At 38.7% G+C, this 18,418-nt stretch overlaps 1 protein-coding gene across 1 annotated transcript in view; it reads right to left on the bottom strand.

Moving 5' to 3' along the window:
• The window catches only part of nectin1b (nectin cell adhesion molecule 1b), a 97,063-nt gene that overhangs the window by 28,473 nt on the left and 50,172 nt on the right, over positions 1 to 18,418 (bottom strand). The window contains exons 2-3 of the mRNA XM_020928568.2: positions 2,705 to 3,076; positions 758 to 1,057 (exon numbers count right to left, since the gene is read on the bottom strand). Coding sequence (XP_020784227.1) covers positions 758 to 1,057; positions 2,705 to 3,076 — 672 coding nt within the window. The remainder of the gene's footprint in view (positions 1 to 757; positions 1,058 to 2,704; positions 3,077 to 18,418) is intronic.

The following is an 18,418-nucleotide window of genomic DNA, read 5'->3' as shown; positions in this document are numbered from 1 at the left end:
AGTGCAAAACAGTGTATGTGCAATTCATAAAGAGAAAATAGTGGAATGTAAACATATACACTACTGAGGCATTTATATGGTAGTTGAGGTAGTATATATGGTTACATACGAGTATTTGCACTTTATGACTAAGACAATAGTACAGCATGTATGCAAGTATTTTGGAATTAGGTCTGCACAAATTTTTTTGTGCTAAATGGCCACTGATGAAATGTCTGTTTTGTTTATGTTCGAGGAAATTTACATTTAAATTTATAATTTTTTTTTACTTTTTTTAATGTAAATTAAAATTATTTTTTCTCATGTCACCCAGCCTATTGGAATGTTATGTAAAAGGAATTGTTGGGCTTTAAATACAACATTGGCTAACTAAAGTAACTATACTATCTATACTACAATAAGTATTATACACCATGGTTTGATATAAGAGAAAATAGGTTTCTTTGCAAGCCTGAAGAAGAACTCAAGTAATGGTAAAATATACACAGATACTGGGGGTAAGATGGGTTAAGTGTCTTCTAAGGATACAACAACAGAATTCAGCAAATGCAAGTTTTAATTACCTTCATGACTATAATTCTGCTCTATGTAGTTAGACTTTTAAACAAATTAATGCATAAATAATTTGTTTTACATTTTGAATTTCTTTTAACAAAGCATTATCCTTTACTCTAACATGTCTAGCCTTTAGGCTGTATTTTTTTTAGTATGTTAGGACACGTGCTAACAACTAAACTAAACCCTCCACTGGACTTACATTGCACATTGAGCACCACACTGTCTGTGATCTTCTCACTGCGGTACGTCACAATGCAGGTGAGTTTCTGTTTGTGCGTCTCTCGGCTCGGGATCACCATGTAGTTGCTCCTCACTGTCACCGTCCCGTTCTGGTTTCTGGTCTCTTGGAACGTGGCTTCGCCCTTCAACCGCGTGTCCCACCTGATGATGCTCGGAGGCTTCCCATTGGCTGATACACAGGTGGCTACTGTTGTCTTACGCTTTTGTTGCCTGGCTACAATGGTGGGCGATGTGAGGGTCATGCGGGTCAAAGGTCGAGCTGTATTAAAAAAAACCAAAAAAAAAACAGGTGGTGATAAACTGTAAGTGAGTCTATTTCTTTACATTTCTATTTCTCGACACCTGCAGGCTGTTTGTGGTTTGATCAAAACACTAAATGAAACAAAAGAGGCCTCGGATAAAAAGATACTCAAATCAGATTTTGCCTCTGCCTTCATCCTCAAAGCAAAGGCAGTTGTCAAAGCTCTCTAAAATGTAGCACGCACTTGCCTAAGCAAATGCACACTCATCCAATTTGAATCCTTTTGTGACATGCCAATTAACAATCTACTTTTTAATACTTCAAACGAATAGGCTTGAGCTTAAGCAAGTGAAAGAGACAGGCTATGAAGGGGGCTTTTGAGATGTGCTCTAGCTGAGATGCAGTCTGACACGGCAGCCTCTGAGTCACAATAACATTAAGGACTGAAACTAGAGGCTATGTCTTTTGGTGTAGCCTAATAGAAAAAGCAATTGATTCCTAATTAGCTCTCTAATAAACGATCGGGTGTAACATTTTCAAAGCTGCATCTTTTCAAGAGAAACTGCATCTCAGGCACTTGTGCTTTTCTGCACTGGATAAGATTATTCAAGACAAATTGCACACTCTGAAGTGGCCTCATTGATTTCTGTCTCACCTGCCATTTTTATTGACTCCTTGCTGCCTCAACTTCCTCATTTTTATAAAAAGCTATATGCACTAATGAGAGATTGGTGTTGAATGTCACATCACCTCAGTGACCAGGGCATAAACCTGTCAAGTAGAGTTTTACTCCTCTGCTGTGCAAAGTATTCACTTGAAAAGAACTTTAACTGAGTAATCAAAAAAAGTAATCCATGAAAGCAGAACTAAGACTTTACAATACAGATTAATTGAAAGAAAAAAAAAAAAAGAAAAAAACACAAAAATACAAAAAAAAAGCAGTCACAAATGAAAGAGGCAAAGGCCAAGGCCTCTTGTCTGGGGAAATAAGTTTGCTGATCACATGGCTTATAGTGGAGTCCTTGAGGGCAGCTGTAAACGATGCATGTGAAGAAAAAAGTTAAAAATAATTGAATCTTCGTGTGCACAGGCTCTGCCCCATGGATTACAGCAACATGTCTGAGAATGACCTTCAATTTTGAGTGTTAGAGTTGCCAATATTAAGAGAGACTCTTAATATATATATAAAAAAAAAAGAAAAGTAAAAATGTCATCATGTATGCACGATGCAGCTACAGCAGATATTTACTGGAGTAATGCCTGCATTAGGTAGTAGTCCTGTCATGAATTTTCAATTTTTAAATTGAAAATAACATTTAGAAGGCACAGTATATGTCTATATATCACAGGCAGTGAATTCTGATTATCACTGGACTTGGCTTTGTGAGAAACTGGTCTACATTTAACAACAACAAAGGTAGTAATCTGGACAAGGTTTTAAGCCCAAGATATTTTGATTACCGCCCAAGAGCCTCTCTATTTTGCATGAAACAGATAAAGCATATAAGTTTAAACTCTTCTCCAGATTTATACCTTTAAAACCTCTGTTACTATGCATCACTCCTGTATGAATAAGGGATTACATAAATATTTATAACAACAACTAACACAAATCCTAGCATTGTATAAGCAGGGTAATTAAACTGTAAATGATATGCTCCTTACCAAATACGGTGAGGTTGACCATGCTCTCCCGGTTCCCTGCAGGAAAGGTTGTGTACTCGCAGATGTAGCCTGCCTCGTCCGACAGCTGCAGGCTGGAGAAGACGATGGTGGTGTCTTCCAGTGAGGGGGTCCGGTGGCGCACTGCAGCTTGTTTGAAACTCACGCGCTCCTTGTACGGGGGCAGTACAGACACTCCCAGGGCTGGGTTAGCTATGGCCACGTTGTGCTTGGTACCATTAACAACCTTCTGCCAGGTGACTTGGGAGATCTTGACCGGCGGGTTGCTGTTACTGAAAGTGCAGCGCAGTTCCACCTGGGAGCCCACGAAGCCCGATTTACTGGGGTCCATCTGTACCATCTGTCCGTAGCCCGCTAGAAGAAAAACACAGAAAAGGTAGGAATAAATTACAAGGAATTGGAGCGCAATGTGTTCAAAAAGTTTCAAAGAGCTATTTGAAAAGAGTGTACTGAAAGTCAATTTGGCCCCCGAGTACAATGAATAGGCAGTCAGTCTTATGGATTAGGTAGCAATTTGAAAGGCTATGAAATGGCAAGAACATGTCTATAAAATATGCATCAAGAAAAATAGGTTAAAGATTTCTGAAATACTTAAATACTGCAACAGCTACAGCTACATGGGCCTGTCACGATAATTACTATATCAACTTAGTGTTCAATATATGATAGAAAGACCTGTATTTTCTATATGGCACTTTATAGATACTAGAATTTAGAATAAATTTATTGTTGGACACATTTTTACAATAATGTTCACTTAGAGAAAACACACAGCTTTGGGGTTACTGTGTCAGTAGTATTAAGTAGTTTCAATATTAACATTTATCGAGATATTTCCCTGTAGCGATATATCGTACTTCACAATTAGTTATGGTGACAGGCCAACTCTTACATCCCAGTGAATCAATAATTTCGTGCACTACAATACTCAGCAGTAAACAGTGTATGGGAGATACAGGGCAGTGGTTATTAACACCAAAGCCACATCTACAACCTCTCTTTTGTCCACCTGGCTCTATCTCTAATAAGATTGGAGGGACAGGCTACAAATCCAATGCATCACTAATGAACCAATGTACAAGGCCGCCATATCCTACCAGGCAACAGGCTGACCACCCCATAGTCATTTTAATTACTTTTCACTTTCAAATACCTCAATGACTGCCTGGAGCTTCTATTAAAGAAACAATGTGAAGCCTCATGCAAGCATTCATAAACACTGAGGACACACATTAGTGCTACAGCAATTAAGCCTTTCTACTATCTGAGGCGGTGAGGAGGGTAAAAGGTTAATTAGCGAGGGCAGACCTTTCCTGCTTTTCATGAGGTCTATTAGTTAATGCACTACACTTGGACAAATCTTGGGTTAGATGTTGATTTCACAAAGGCACACTTCCTGTTTTTAGTTCAGGGCTGTACTGCATATATTCATACTGGTCTAAAAGCCTATCATTATGCTAATTAGACTTCTGCACTTAGAGATATACAGTATTTCACAAGCACAATTGAAGCTTTGTGGGGTCTCTGTAGCAAATGATTGCTGCTTTTAGTACAAATATTCACTTTTTTCCCCTTTTTTTCTTGGCATATGTTTTAAGCCTGATGCCCTCACAGGATTTTTTTTTTTTAATCATAATCTTGATTTTTTTTTTTTTTTTTTCTCCATCTTAAATGTTATGATTAGGGCAAGTCTCCATCCCTCTCTGACAGCAGCCCTCTAGGCAAGTATATTAGAATGAAAATGATAAAGTCGCAGTTAAATTTAGATTTGAGTCCCGACACTGAGAGTGATTCTTCAAAGGATCCCATTTGTAAGGTGGAATTGTGTCCACACCATTTATGGCCCCAGTTCAGTTATGGTCAGATTGTACCTTAAATATCCTAGGACAGTAGATAGGTAAGAGCCCCTCTAAGTATTAAATCAAACTGAGTAATAGTTCTCATATACTAAATCTACTGATCTCTTTTAAGGGGTTTAAATTGCGCTATTTTCTGATCTATGTTATAATGTTGTTTCTTCATCTCAAACATACCTGGAGTTGTGTTTTGCTTCATTCACACGTTTAACACATAAACCGTATTAAAGTTCTAATTATGCAGGGTAGCTATTAACTCAAAAACTACCGCTTCATGGCATCACAACTTGGAACAGAGCATCTTGAGCTTTGGAGATGTAGCCAGACTAATAATAAAGGATTACTCAAACATGTGAATGAAACAAAACACAACTCAAGGAAGGTATTTGATGAAGTAACAGCACTCTAATATGGCTTAAAGCTCATAAGAGTCAGTTTATTTATAATATAGTACTTTTAATGAAGGAGCTTCTGTATTTTCTATGTTAGATAGTTCTTCAAATCTTCTACGTGAGGAAGAACAGAGTCATTGATTCACAACCTAGTAGCAGTTGCACTATATTTAAGTCCAGTATTTTCTAACAACACTTCTTAAAATATGTGTGAGTGCATTGCTCGAGGGCACCTGCATCCTGTTGTCTTCACCTTCCTTTGTTCCTCTAGGCTCTGATTTATGTTCTGTTCCAGGTGAACTCGGATGATGCCTCATTTCCTGGTGCGACAAACTAGCTGTAGCCTTGTATTTACAGCAGAGCCAAAGCTGTAATTATCTCCTATGGATAGGGCAGGGTCTACACGAACACTGGCCAGCAAGTTTCTCTGTTAATCACACCGGACTCATAAACCCCAGTCATAAACACTACAGAAATATGCCGCAACCTCAAGTGGAGAACCAGCCTAGCAAAAAAACACAAAGCACCTCTTAAAAATGGAGTGAGTGCATCAAGATGATAGATAATAGCCGTGTTTGGGAGATAAAGTTACCACGGGGGGCTGTAAAATGTACGCCGGTGAACTGCATTTATGAGTACACCCACCGAATACAATATCTGATCGTGTCTATCTCCGCCTTTGCAAAGGAGTGAAAAGAGGGTGGTGTGTGTGAAGCCCGTCAATCTTTTCAAAGTGTGGCAGCTATTCGAAAGCTTTGACTCGAGATAAAGTAAGAGGGAGGGAGACAGCACGAGCGGAACAATGGTGAACACAGATCAGGCATTACAGTATGATCACTGAAGGATTGTGTCTTCAAGCGGGAAAAACAAGATAATCGAATCAGCAAATTGTGAATGCTAAATTAATCATTGCATTTTTAAAAGTGTAGCTTTTATGGAGTGTTCCTGTTGTCAATATAGGAAGACAAAGAAATGTCATCCATATAGTATAATAGATACTGAAACCAGTATAAGTATTCATCAGTTAATATTATTAAAGATTAGAAATGCTGTCCTGTTTATGTGAATAGTTTTAAATGGTAATATCTTGTGAGCTTTAAGCCATCTTATAATGACATTTAAGTGAGCCTTTATTAATAGTCTACATCTCCATCTCCGTATGAAGTAGTTTTCAATTTAAGAGCTACCTTTTATATTTTGATCAGTAAAGATTGGCAATTTCACAGCTGAAATGATCCAAATAATTTTAGTGAAGGTGTACGGAATTTAAAAACACACTGGACCACTTTCTGCATTACCACATGACATCATGAGGTGGAACAGAGTGTTTTCTGTTTGAAAGAACTCAGCCTAAATATACAAGGTTTGCCTGTTAAACATTTGTGAATGAAACAAAACACAACTCCAGGTATGTTTGTGAGGAAACATAACATAGATCCAATAGAAAATAGCATAATATGGGCTCTTTAAAGACACTATATGAAAAGTTGGTGTTAAAATTCATAGCAAGCATGTTCCTTAGTATTAAAATAAAGTTAGATACTTTTTTTTCCTTCTGTATAATATATAAAAAACTTTCAGTTGATAAAAATATGTCTCCTCCTCTATGCGCGACCAACACTTTTCCATCTTTTTCACGGCTGCATCTTTGACGTTTGCCAACCAACTCCCCATCAAACTGACACACACACACACGCACAAATATATAAATAAATAAAACAACACGACAAGCTTTTGAAGTTACTGTCCGCGCGGCATCTTCCATTTCCTCCAGAGGGCCTCGGCGAGACCCCCTCTGTGGACATTTAAACTTGAGGGACTGGGGAATGACAGATTGATTTACTAATGCAGTTTGACAGCAGCGACTGGCAACCTTGTCATCTGTACCTTGAGAAACACCTGTGTCCGTGTGCACCTCCAGCCAAAGCTCTGCTCCATCTGATCACAGCTTAGATTACCACTTGTGGCAGATATAGCCTGATATTTTTGAAAGAGCAACACAATTTACAGACTGACAACATCAGTTAAACTTTAATCTGGAGTTGGATGATGCTTGTATTGTGGGTGCTATGTGGGGGAGGGCGTGGGGGGTAGAGGCGCCCGTGCTTATGTCAGCCAAAGTTCTCATTGAAATGTTTCTTGTGTGTACATGTTAAAACAATTGACTCTTTACAGTCAGTGCAGCCAGAATAATTGCGTTTCAAGATTTGCTGCCAAGAGCTTATTCTCACTACATTTTTGTGTGGAAGAATTAGCATTAGCGGCCGAGTATAGCAAAATAAATCGACAAAACTCACTTACATGCATGTAGGGCTGAGATACATACAAAAATGAATCGTGTTTTTCTTCTCTCGTACTTAATGACTTTGATTTTTACATCTTATTATAAAAACATAAAAAGGTTTTCAATATTAACTTTTACTAATTGTCGTTTAACACATAAAATAGACACATTTCTTCCTCCAAAAACTGAACTCTGCTCCAAAACACATGCTTAGTTTTAGACCTCACAATTAAATAGCTGAAGAGCTGACAATTAGAATCTCAATCTTAATTAAAATTTGATAAAGTTCAGAGCCTTGAATAGCATCAAAGTCGTCATTAAGAATTGTTTTTCAAATGGAATAAGATAAATAAACAGTTCTTGTTATTACTTCAAATTACAAAACCACAATTCATTACAGAGCATACATAACTGGAACTATGCATACATATCTAAAATGTTCATATAGGCTGACTCTAAATCGAAAGGCTCAAGCGTGTTATTCTCCAAATTGCCTAAAAGGCTCCATAGTGGCATGGTGTGTCTGTGAGAAAATGTCCGCCCCCATCCTCACCATACTCTTACTCATACCGCACCACGTAAACACTATTGGGCAAATGGAAACCAGAGCAATAGGCATAATTACATAGCCGCAAAGCCTTGGTCCCCGCCAGAGAGGGGCTGGGGGCTTCCACTGGGACCCTTTCACTCAAGGACTACACGAGCAGGCCTTGGCTCAGCTCAATGCAGGGCCGTAATTACAGACTCCACCACAGAGCTGCACAGCCACGGAGCTCTGCAACCACAAACATGCCAGATACATTAGGAGAGCAGGGAGAGCGATGTGTGAGTCAGAGAAGGAGAAGACAAAGAAGTAGTGAGGGGAAGAGGGAGGAGCTTTAGGGGACATTTAGGGTAGCTTTGTAATATTGGAAACACATGCAATTTGCACTAACTATACAGCAACATGTCAAACAAGTTCAAACGTGACAACCGCAGCTTCAGGTATTTGTGTACATTTGACATTTTGTTTTCCAGTGTAGTCAGTGCGTAGGAATAAATAAAAGGATTTAACAGATGGCTACCATGCAACTAAGGCTCAACAATTTGGGAAAAATATCAAATTGCAGTTTTTTTCAGACAAGCAGTGAGATTGTGATAGATTTGCATTTCACAAAGTTTGCATTTTAAACATGTGTACTGTTCTTTTAATGCAGAGTAAAATATTTTGTTGTCTGTGGAGGAAATTATAGTACAAAAATTGTGATATGCTAACTGTCCATTGAAATTGCAATTTTGATTCGATTGAGATTTCAGCCCTACATGCAACTAGCAACATTCTAAAATAAAAGTCAATTTGACGTCATATTGTCCACTTTAAGCAAGTAAACTTCAGACGGATAAGACTACAACTACTACTACTACTACTACTCCACTACTACTTCATTTAGCAGCAGAAATTGAGCATCTTAACAGAATATAACTATACCCTTGCAATATATTGTGGAAGCCATTGTAGCGAGACACTTTCTATTGGGTAGCTTTGCCCTTCCACTGACAAGGGGAGGACATGGGACTGTCACGGTCCAATACACCTGACACTGCCTTGAGAGCTGCCAGTTACAAGAAACCAAGTAATAACAGCCCCATAAACAAAGGCAAAGTGTATGTCCAAAAAGCAATAAAACAAGCCATTTGAGCACACCAGGTGAGTGCACACACATTATAGTACGACATAAAGGCGGAGATTAAAACAGATGCTGAGTTTGTGCGTTGACAATGGCAGTCCTCCTCTTCAAAGACATGAACAAAACATGGGGCTGAAATAGGATCTGTCTTCTGAAGAGAGGCAAGAAACATGTGACCAGTTTGCATATGGTGCTTCTGGACAACTGACGGCAACAGCTTTCACTCAAAACAATCTTTTAATTGTTGGCAAAGACGATTCAGCTAAACAAACATCCAATTAATTTTACAACCAAGGCGCGGCGATAAAAAAGGCATTTAAATACGGACTGATTTTTCAACAGTAAATAAAGTAACTACCGGTACTACGATTTACAATTTGTTTAGATATAAAAGCCACAGACTATAAAAGCCAAAGACTTTGCTAAGTATATTAAAGAGCCAGTATAGGCTATTTTCTGATCTATGTTATAATGGTGTTCCCTCATGACAAACATCATCAACAAAAGTTGTGTTTTGTTTCACTCACACATATTCAACACGCAAACCCTGTATATTTAGGCAGAGTTTTTCCTTCAAACAGAAAACACGCTGTTCCACCTTGTGATTTCATGTGGTAAAACACATTCACTAGAGCCATTTGGAACTTTTCAGCCCTGGAATTGCCAATCTCTACTGAAACTTAAGGTAAAATGAGCTGCTGACTTGAGAGCTTTGGAGACGTAGACAGACTAATAATAAAGACTTACTCAAACATGTGTGAATGAAACAAAACACAACTCCAGGTATGTTATTGATGAGGTAACAGCATTATTAAAGCTCACAAGAGTCCATATGGCGTAACATAAGACCTTTAAGCCAACAACACAAATATATATAAGCTGACGAATACAAAGGATTCCATTAATCAAACTCTACTTTGCAGCTCATTGCGCAACAAATGTGTAAGCTATTGTTTCTGTATTCATTGCTCATCTGGCGAAAACTCAAAACCATTTAAGAAACAACGACTGGCTTGTTCAACATTAGGAAGGCCCTCAGCCAAGAGAAACCGTTTGTGCCAGAGTCAGATGGAGTTCACAAAAGCTTTGGGATTCATCATTTTATAATAAGATGGAAAATGCTGCAAGAATCATTTTAAAGTGCACATTGAAGATAATTAAACAATAGTCCAAATTAGTATCTCGTTTCAATTGCCATCTGGAGTGGGGAAATTCTTTATCTAACATTTCAAAGATTCACAACAAGCACCGACATTCCTCTGCTGCTATGATATTTACCAAATCATCAAACATTAAAACAGATACAAATTATGAATGGAGTTGAGCTTGCTGATCACAGCGATTAATATCAAAGTCTGAAAAATGTCTGGTTAAAATGTTTTACAAAATTCTATAAATTTAAGTTTTAATTTTATATGATTTATTGAATATGTTTATGCAGTCAGAAAACATATCTTAAAGAACCTATGTTAAAATATTTTTTGATCTGTTATTATGTTGTTCCCTCATCAGAAACATACCTGGAGTTGTGTTTTGTTTCATTCACACATGTTTAACACACAAATCCTGTATATTTATGGTGAGTTCTTTTCTCAAACACACACACAAAAAAAACTGTTCTACCTGGTGATGTCATGTGGAAATACAGGAAGTGCTCTACTGTGTTTTTAGACTCCATACACCTTCACTAGAATCACTACTACTACATGACATCACAAGGTGGAATAGAGTATTAGCAGCTTTAGACTAATAATTAAGACTTACTTAAATGTGTGAATGAAACAAAACACAACTCCAGGTATGTTTTGGAGAAGAAAACAGCATCACAAGAATCCATTTTCTGTAATATTCAACCTTTAAAATGTATTACCAAGTTACATAAATTAAAGTTTTATTTGATATAATTTATTGAATATGGTTATCCTGTCGGAAAACACATCTTAATCTTAGCAAATAGGTCAAACTTTGAAACATCCCACTTAGCCTGCAGAGAGCACCGCCTCAGCTTAAACTGGCAGCACAGATAAATCTTTAGCATTTTCGGATAAACTTCTTTCCAGGAGTGCCTCGAAACCTTATCACATGAAGACATATTATCTGCCACTGTGCTGATAGGCTTTGCTCATGCTATTGTTGCTTAAGTGGGATGCTGATAGATAAAACATGGCCTGAGCCTCGCGGGATAATGACTATTTAATGTAGTCCCAGTTCCCACGGCGATGGGACAGGGCTCTCCGCACTCCCCTCCACAGTGCCACATGTTTATGACAAATCTCCTATCTGTCTCGCACACACATTGTAATACATAATAATGCTTCCTCTGCTTATTCCTCTGTGGGAAAAGATGTATGGGCGCATCTGTCTGCAGGAGCTGTCACAGTCAAGCCAAGAGGAAATAGGAAAATGATGTAGGCCTATTTGTTAAAGAAATTCCCTTCAAATAAGGATCTGAAGTAAATATGTTCAGTTAACATCTAATGTGCTATTGCAAATATGCCTTTTTATTAGCGTGGTTAAAGCGTGGGTCATTCAGGTCAGTTTGTAAGTGCTGCTTTTTTGACAATGGTAACTCGTCCTTCAAATGTATTATGAAATGTCTTCTCCAGTGCAGTGTTGCCAGAATGGTAAAAAGTCACATTTGATTTCAATACTAATAGCAAATCTTGATACTACAGGCAAAAATGTGATATTATTCAGTGGTAAATGAACTCCAGTCTCCATATTAGAATAAAAATGTATACAATATAATGAGTTCAAGCATTCAGTAGTCAATACTAAATATAGTGCTAATTAGGGTTGCACCAATCCAGCTTCCTCGTTCCGATACTGATTCCACACTACAGCTTTAAGGATCTCCTGATATTAACCAATATCAATACAGACTGAAAACTGCATTTATTTTCTTTAAACAAAAATAAAATAGACAAAACTGACCCAAATGTGTTATGGAGTTGTTCTTTATCTCTTAAGAAATCACAAAACATCTGTATAAATACAACTTCAAACTTTATGAGACTTTCTGTGCCAATGAACAGTTATATGTTATACATTTTATATATATATTTTTTTAAATATACATATTCATATTTTTTCCCTTTTAAATGTATTTTTCTCATCACTTGCAAGGAGTAAACTGATTTGTCAACCAATGTGGCAGTAATGACCATTTTTGTGTTTCAGTAGTTTTGAATATTTATTATAATCATGTTTATTATTTATTTCTACATTTCAATTTGCCATTGTAATTTCACAGCTCAAGAATCAAACCAAAACAACAGCACACCACATGCAACGTAATGCATGTGACAATATTGTACCTACTCTATAATCCATAGCAGGATATAATGGAAAGCTACACAGTCAGAGCTAATTGTCCAATTTGTCCTGTTAGTCAAATGTCTCACCGAGTTAACAACCCTTGCACGTTAACCACCAAGCCTTCAATTAGCAGCCATATTGTATAATAGTGATGCTTTTCTGGCTACTGTGCCCACCAAGCGTTTTCAAAATGGAGAAGTATTTTATGTGTCAGTAGATGTGTTTTTGCGACACACTCGGACTCTGTTTGATGGTGCTTTGGTCTGGTCTCGTGGGTAAACAACAGTGTACCTGCCAGATTCGCATTTACCTTTTGTCTCCCGGAGCAAACAGTGAACTGCAGAGGCAAGCTCAAATCCTTATGGGAGCAGATGGCAACCGGTCCTCACTATCTGATTCAAATTTGAACTACTCCATTGTACAACCCTCTCCCCTCATTGAGCAAAGCGTAACATCTGCTGCGCTGTAAATGTTAATGATTATCGAGAATATTTATTGTGTTAGCAAATCTGGAATCGGTCCCTGAAAGTAGCTCACTGCATTTAATTCTAACTATTCCCAATGGCTGTTTGTTTGGGGAGGCGCGAAGAGCGTAATGACCGGACGCAGTGGCACAGCAGTCGTATGTTATCCAAAGGGAGGTTGAAAATTACAACTTTCGGCTTGGTAGGGCATACTATTGGACAACCTCATGCACCGATACTCATCTAATACCTCTGCAGCATGCGTCGATACACACACACACACACGCATACATATACAAGGCCCCAAGCGGCGTACGGGCATTTCAAATGTCAAGGGGATGCATCAGCTCCTCAGCAATGGAGCTTCACATGTGAGTTCAGGCTCGCTAATGATTCATACCAAAGAACGGAAAAACACCACGACACCATTTTGTTCAAAGAAACTAATCAGACCACGCATTGCTATTTAGACTAGGCTTGTGACAACAAATACTATATTGACTTATTGTTCAATACATGACTGATCAGACAATTATTTGTGAGGATCAATATTCATCATGGATACTGGTCAAATTTGAGCTGTAAAATATTAAATTATGAAATAAAATTAACTAATCATTACTTAAAGGTGCACTATGTAATGTCTAAGGTAGAGGGTCCACTACTTGCTTGTCTTCATGGAGATATTATTTATTTGCCTGGAATGTTCCACGCGAGGGCATTAAAGAGAATCAGCTGGAAAGTCCCCCTGGCTGGAAGGTCCCCAAGATAAAAAATCCCCCCAAATTGTGTTTTTTATGAAAGTTCGTTAACCTATATACATATTGCAAAAAAAATAAATCATTATATATATTACATACGCATGCGTGTTACACTATATCTCAACACATTTGTTCATATATACAAACAAAACATGCAAAAATGATGTGGTCTCAAACACACACAAACAGAGTAAACACGTGTCAAAACTCCTCAGGAATTATAGTCCACCAGTGGAAACTCTTGTGCTCTCAATAAATGTGCCACAACAATTTCAAGATTGTATCTTACGTATTTCAATGAAATACATAGTTACAACCTTCCAAAAAAGTTATTCTGAATGATTTTTGAACAAATTCTTTAGCTTTTTATATTGTGTTCATGGCAGCAGGTAAGTAAATAATTAATATTTCTTCCTAAATCAACAGTTACAGATGCTATAGGACATGGGGAACAAGAAAAAAATATTTAAAATGCAATTTCATAGTAAACTTCTGCAAGCAAATGAGGATTATATTGATATTACATACTGAAAAAATGTGTGTCACTTCGGGAAGATCGGTAAAATGACATAAACAAGGCCCAAAATTTGGTCTAGCTACATTTTTATATTTCACTTTATTATGATATAGAATGCTGATTTTCTAACTCATTACATCACATACTAAAGGCCGAAAAGAATGTCCCCCCTCTCCCGGGCACAGCAGTCATCCATGTACCGACCAAGAGAAGGGGGCGCCTGGAGATTGGAAGGGGACGTTCCCCTGAGAGGATGGGACGCTCAAGCTGGAACTTTCAAGCCAGGGGGACACTCGAGCCGATATTTCCATTAAACATATCTGTTTTGTATTTATTCACTTGCAGGTGTTTTATAGCTCATTCTTAGCATGTGCAGGCTTGCTCTCCATTCTTGCTCTCCATTGTGATTACCAAGTTTGTTTCAAAGCAGTAATATCTCTGTCATCACTGAAGTACTTAAAATATCAAGATTCTTTTTCAATATCATCCAGCCCAATTCCTGTCATAACATTGCATTTCGATTAATTACTGTTAAATAATGTTAAGTATGTAGCTGTTAAAAAAGTAAACAGGCTTCTATTTGCCCTCTGTCACCACAATTAAACCGGGGAAAGTCATCTGCTTTTGTCGTCTGAAAGTGAGAGAGGCGGGCGGGTGCACCCAGTGTAAACAGAATGTGAGCGGACTCTGCCCCCCTGCCCCCCTCCCCCCCCTCCCCCCCGCGGCTTAGTCAAACAGTCCCGCCACGGTTTCGGTCCCTACACATTAAACAAACAGGGCTGACGTTACCTGACCGAATGGTGGCATGACATCATCGCAGCGAGACCGATACAGCCACTGTCAGCAGGAGACACAAGGGCAGCCCACAGAGGTGAATGAACCACAGAGCCCGCTGTTTGACTGAAACTAAAACAGGAACATGCTCGGATAACATGAGTCAGGGTGGTATCAAAGATGAAACCGTGCACAGACTATAAAAAGTAAATGACAGAGTTGAAGAATGTAAGATTTTTATTTCTCATAGGCTTTAAATGCATGGAACAAAATACTAAATTAGTTTTGTACAACTAGGCCCGTCACGATAATTACTATAACGGCTTATCATTCAATATATGAAAGCTGGAACAATATATTTTGTGGCTCAGTATTAAGCGTTGGTGTTTATTTATTTATTTTGCAATATTGGAGAGATTTTTGTTGTACGATACTAGATGAGCTGTAGAGGGTTGAAAAAGTGACTTCTCTGGGTAATTATTGCTTGCTTTAATTGTCGCAGCACATGTCCTTAAATGATATTGTCTACCGAAATGGTTAATTGGGATTCTCTTGCTTTATTTTAATTGAGTAAGTGGCATAAAGTAGTTGCAATATTAACATTTATCGTAATATTTCTCTATAGCAATATAATATGCAACAGAATTTGTTACTGTGACAGGAAAATATACAACACAGTCGAGACAATGCACAAGGATACAGTGTTAGTTCTAACATGTCTAGTGAAGTCTGGATACACCCTGTTGACATACTTATGGTCAGAATTGTACAGACTTCTAAAAGCACACACTGGTGAGCGTTTGAGCTGGTGAGCGTTTGAACAAAGCAGTCACTTAATCACGAAACCTCTTATCTTTACGAACACAGTGACGGGTGTTAGTAATATTTTTCAATTATTTATAAGTTCGTCTGGGCTTCCAAAGAAGAGCAGCTGTCAGACGTCTTACTTGGTGCTGAGGTGATCAATAAATAAAAAATGAATCCACGGGGCGCTTCGGAGTGGTGCTTTATGGCCTTGGGGTGACTCCAGTGAGCTCAGACAGACTCAGAGGGAGAACAGGGGTGAGAGGAAGAGCTGAGGGGGGTGATAAGGGGTGAGAGGGGGTGGGAGCAGTTGAGAGGAGGTGAGAGGAGGTGAGGAAGACTGATGCAGAGGATTTGGGGGAGTGAAAGGCATACAGCAGAGAAAGAGAGTGACATACAGAAGGGTCAGACGCGGTGAGCAGATTAGAGCACTCAGGATATTAAAGCTGCTGCATGCTGCTACACACGCCTCATGGGGGAATCCTAGTACCAGAAAGGAGGGACATGGGCCAAAATACATTTTAGATATTGGTTTCTGCATTGCTCGTGTTGCTTACTTTTTAATGGTTCATTTCAGATCTGTGGTATCAGTGTCATTTTGTCTAGATTTATTAGACTGCTTTTGGCACAAATTGCTATCAATAAATACACTATTAACATGATAGTAACACATCCAATAAAGATTTAATGAAAGGCGGAAATTATAATTCAATAAAAAGAACCTAAAATGCATGTGGTTTCAAGATCTAAACTAAGGCTTAGCTTCATCATATGATTAAATATACCGGTAGTTGTACATTGTCCACAATAACATTTTGCTTCCTTATATTTCCCCATAGTTTCATCATGCCCATAAAATGGCCAGGCCAAAGTGTGGCTGGATTAGCTGTGACTGTGAGAATGGATTGTCAGAACTTATGTGGAGCAACTCAGCACAAGAGCACCCCTCCCCTCCTTTATACTTGCAGCTAAACACACCATGAAATGCATCTACATTTCTGCCAAAAAGTGCTGAGGAAGAGTCTGGCCGTGGACGCCCATGCGTGGAAAATCCTTCTCTCACACCATCTGCTTCATTGTCCACAAGTAAAGATAAGACTAGCACTGAGGACACTCCATGTTTGTGCGCAGAACTTTGATACAAATTAAACATTAAGATTCAAAATAAATTTTCTAAATTTAAGCTCAAACTTTTTTTTTTTCAATCAAAGTTGGCGGTGGTCATATAGGCCACGCATGCACTGCCCATTACTGCCTTTGTGCATTCATTGAAAACATCCCTGAAGTGAATTCTATACAGACCATTATGGACCATAGAGTGACCTTTAGAAATACTCCACTAACAGTGTTTTCCAGAGCTGTGACCTGTGCTGACCTTTGCAGCTGAGGTTATGAGAGTTTGTGAGGAGGGGAGAGCTGGATGGACATGAGCTCAGCAAAACCCGCTATGAAAATATCCTGTGTTCAATTAATGTCTTGAAAACCCTCCAGAGAGGTTTTGAAATAACTTAATTCTGTGCTAATCATGAATTTTTAAAGAGGTGTAAGAAAATAGCAGCATGTCTGTCATCAAAGTGCATGGCTAATTGTGCCTGGGACAGCAGGAAGAGCACACATCTCCACAAGCATAGAGAGCTATTCTACCTCAGCAATGCTGGCGCAAGCCATTTATGCAGCGCATCCATTAACATATAGGAGAGGGAATTCACACTCCAGCTGGAGTGGGCAGTGGGCTGCCGCCTCAGCCTGCTATCAATTAACAAGCACACTTAGTATGTGTCTGAGTCAGGGGCACGAGGGACAGGGACAAATGCACTAGCTTTGCTCCGAACAACCCTTATAACAATAACACATTTTATATGTACTAAGCCAACCTCATTTATTCAAATCAGCTCAGAATCAAACCCACACTGTAATGAACCTCAGAGCATGTCAGAAGATATGAAGTACGAATAAACATGATTATACATTTTGCCCTGCAGCCATAATAGTTGGCATGGATTAGTCTCCACCAAAAGGGATGTGCACTGTCGCTGAGCTCATAAACCCGTTTTTGCAACACTAATTTCATCTTCATCCTTAAAATTGTTATCTTATCTTGTAATTTAAATGACTGTGATATTTATAAAGCAAACACAGCACAGTATTCTCTGAGAAGATCCTCTGGATAAGTCAAGACAGTAATGAGAGCACATGAAATGCAAAGTTTAGACATTTTATATGATTCAGATTGTACGGGGCATTAATAACTGACGTGTGTAGCTTATATACAATAAATTTGTCTTTAAGTGCAGACTGTTTTGTCCATAGGCCTCTTTGAAAGTGACTGGAGCTGTGCAGAGCTGAGGCCAGAGCTGAACCATTTCCTAAACCACGACCACAGCCTCTTTTCCACAGTGGCTCCGTGTTCCACATACATACATCTATTGGAATGCTCACCACATCGCAGACATGTTCAGAGCCTGTGCATGTGCTCTCCAGCTGGGAGCAGGATTGTCTTTCCCAGCGGCCGCCGAGGGCTTTCTCAAGGTTTACTGTTGTCCAAGTATAACAAGCATACATTAGGCATACCTGGAACATTTCACATACGGCTAGATTCTCTATGAATGCTCAAAGCGCTGCTTAACTAGACAGAAGTTAGAAGTTTATATTTCTCGAGAGCAGTGTCTGTAGACGTGTCCAGTTTGTCAACAGTAAAACACAACAAACGCATCTTTCATCATCATTTCCAAGGATGTCGAGGCATTTTCTCCTCCTCTTTGTTTTCAGTGGCAGACTTTAAAAGAGCACATGGAAAAACAACACTTTAATTCCTTTCAGAAGAAACTCAGCTGGCGTGGAGACATCAGCAGTGACCAC

Source organism: Boleophthalmus pectinirostris, unplaced genomic scaffold (genome assembly GCF_026225935.1).
Source record: "Boleophthalmus pectinirostris isolate CB_2022bp ecotype Guang Dong unplaced genomic scaffold, ASM2622593v1 HiC_scaffold_9, whole genome shotgun sequence".
NCBI lineage: Eukaryota > Metazoa > Chordata > Actinopteri > Gobiiformes > Gobiidae > Boleophthalmus > Boleophthalmus pectinirostris.
Note: the sequence above shows the minus strand (reverse complement) of the source record. Positions and strands in the feature narration are given on the sequence as shown.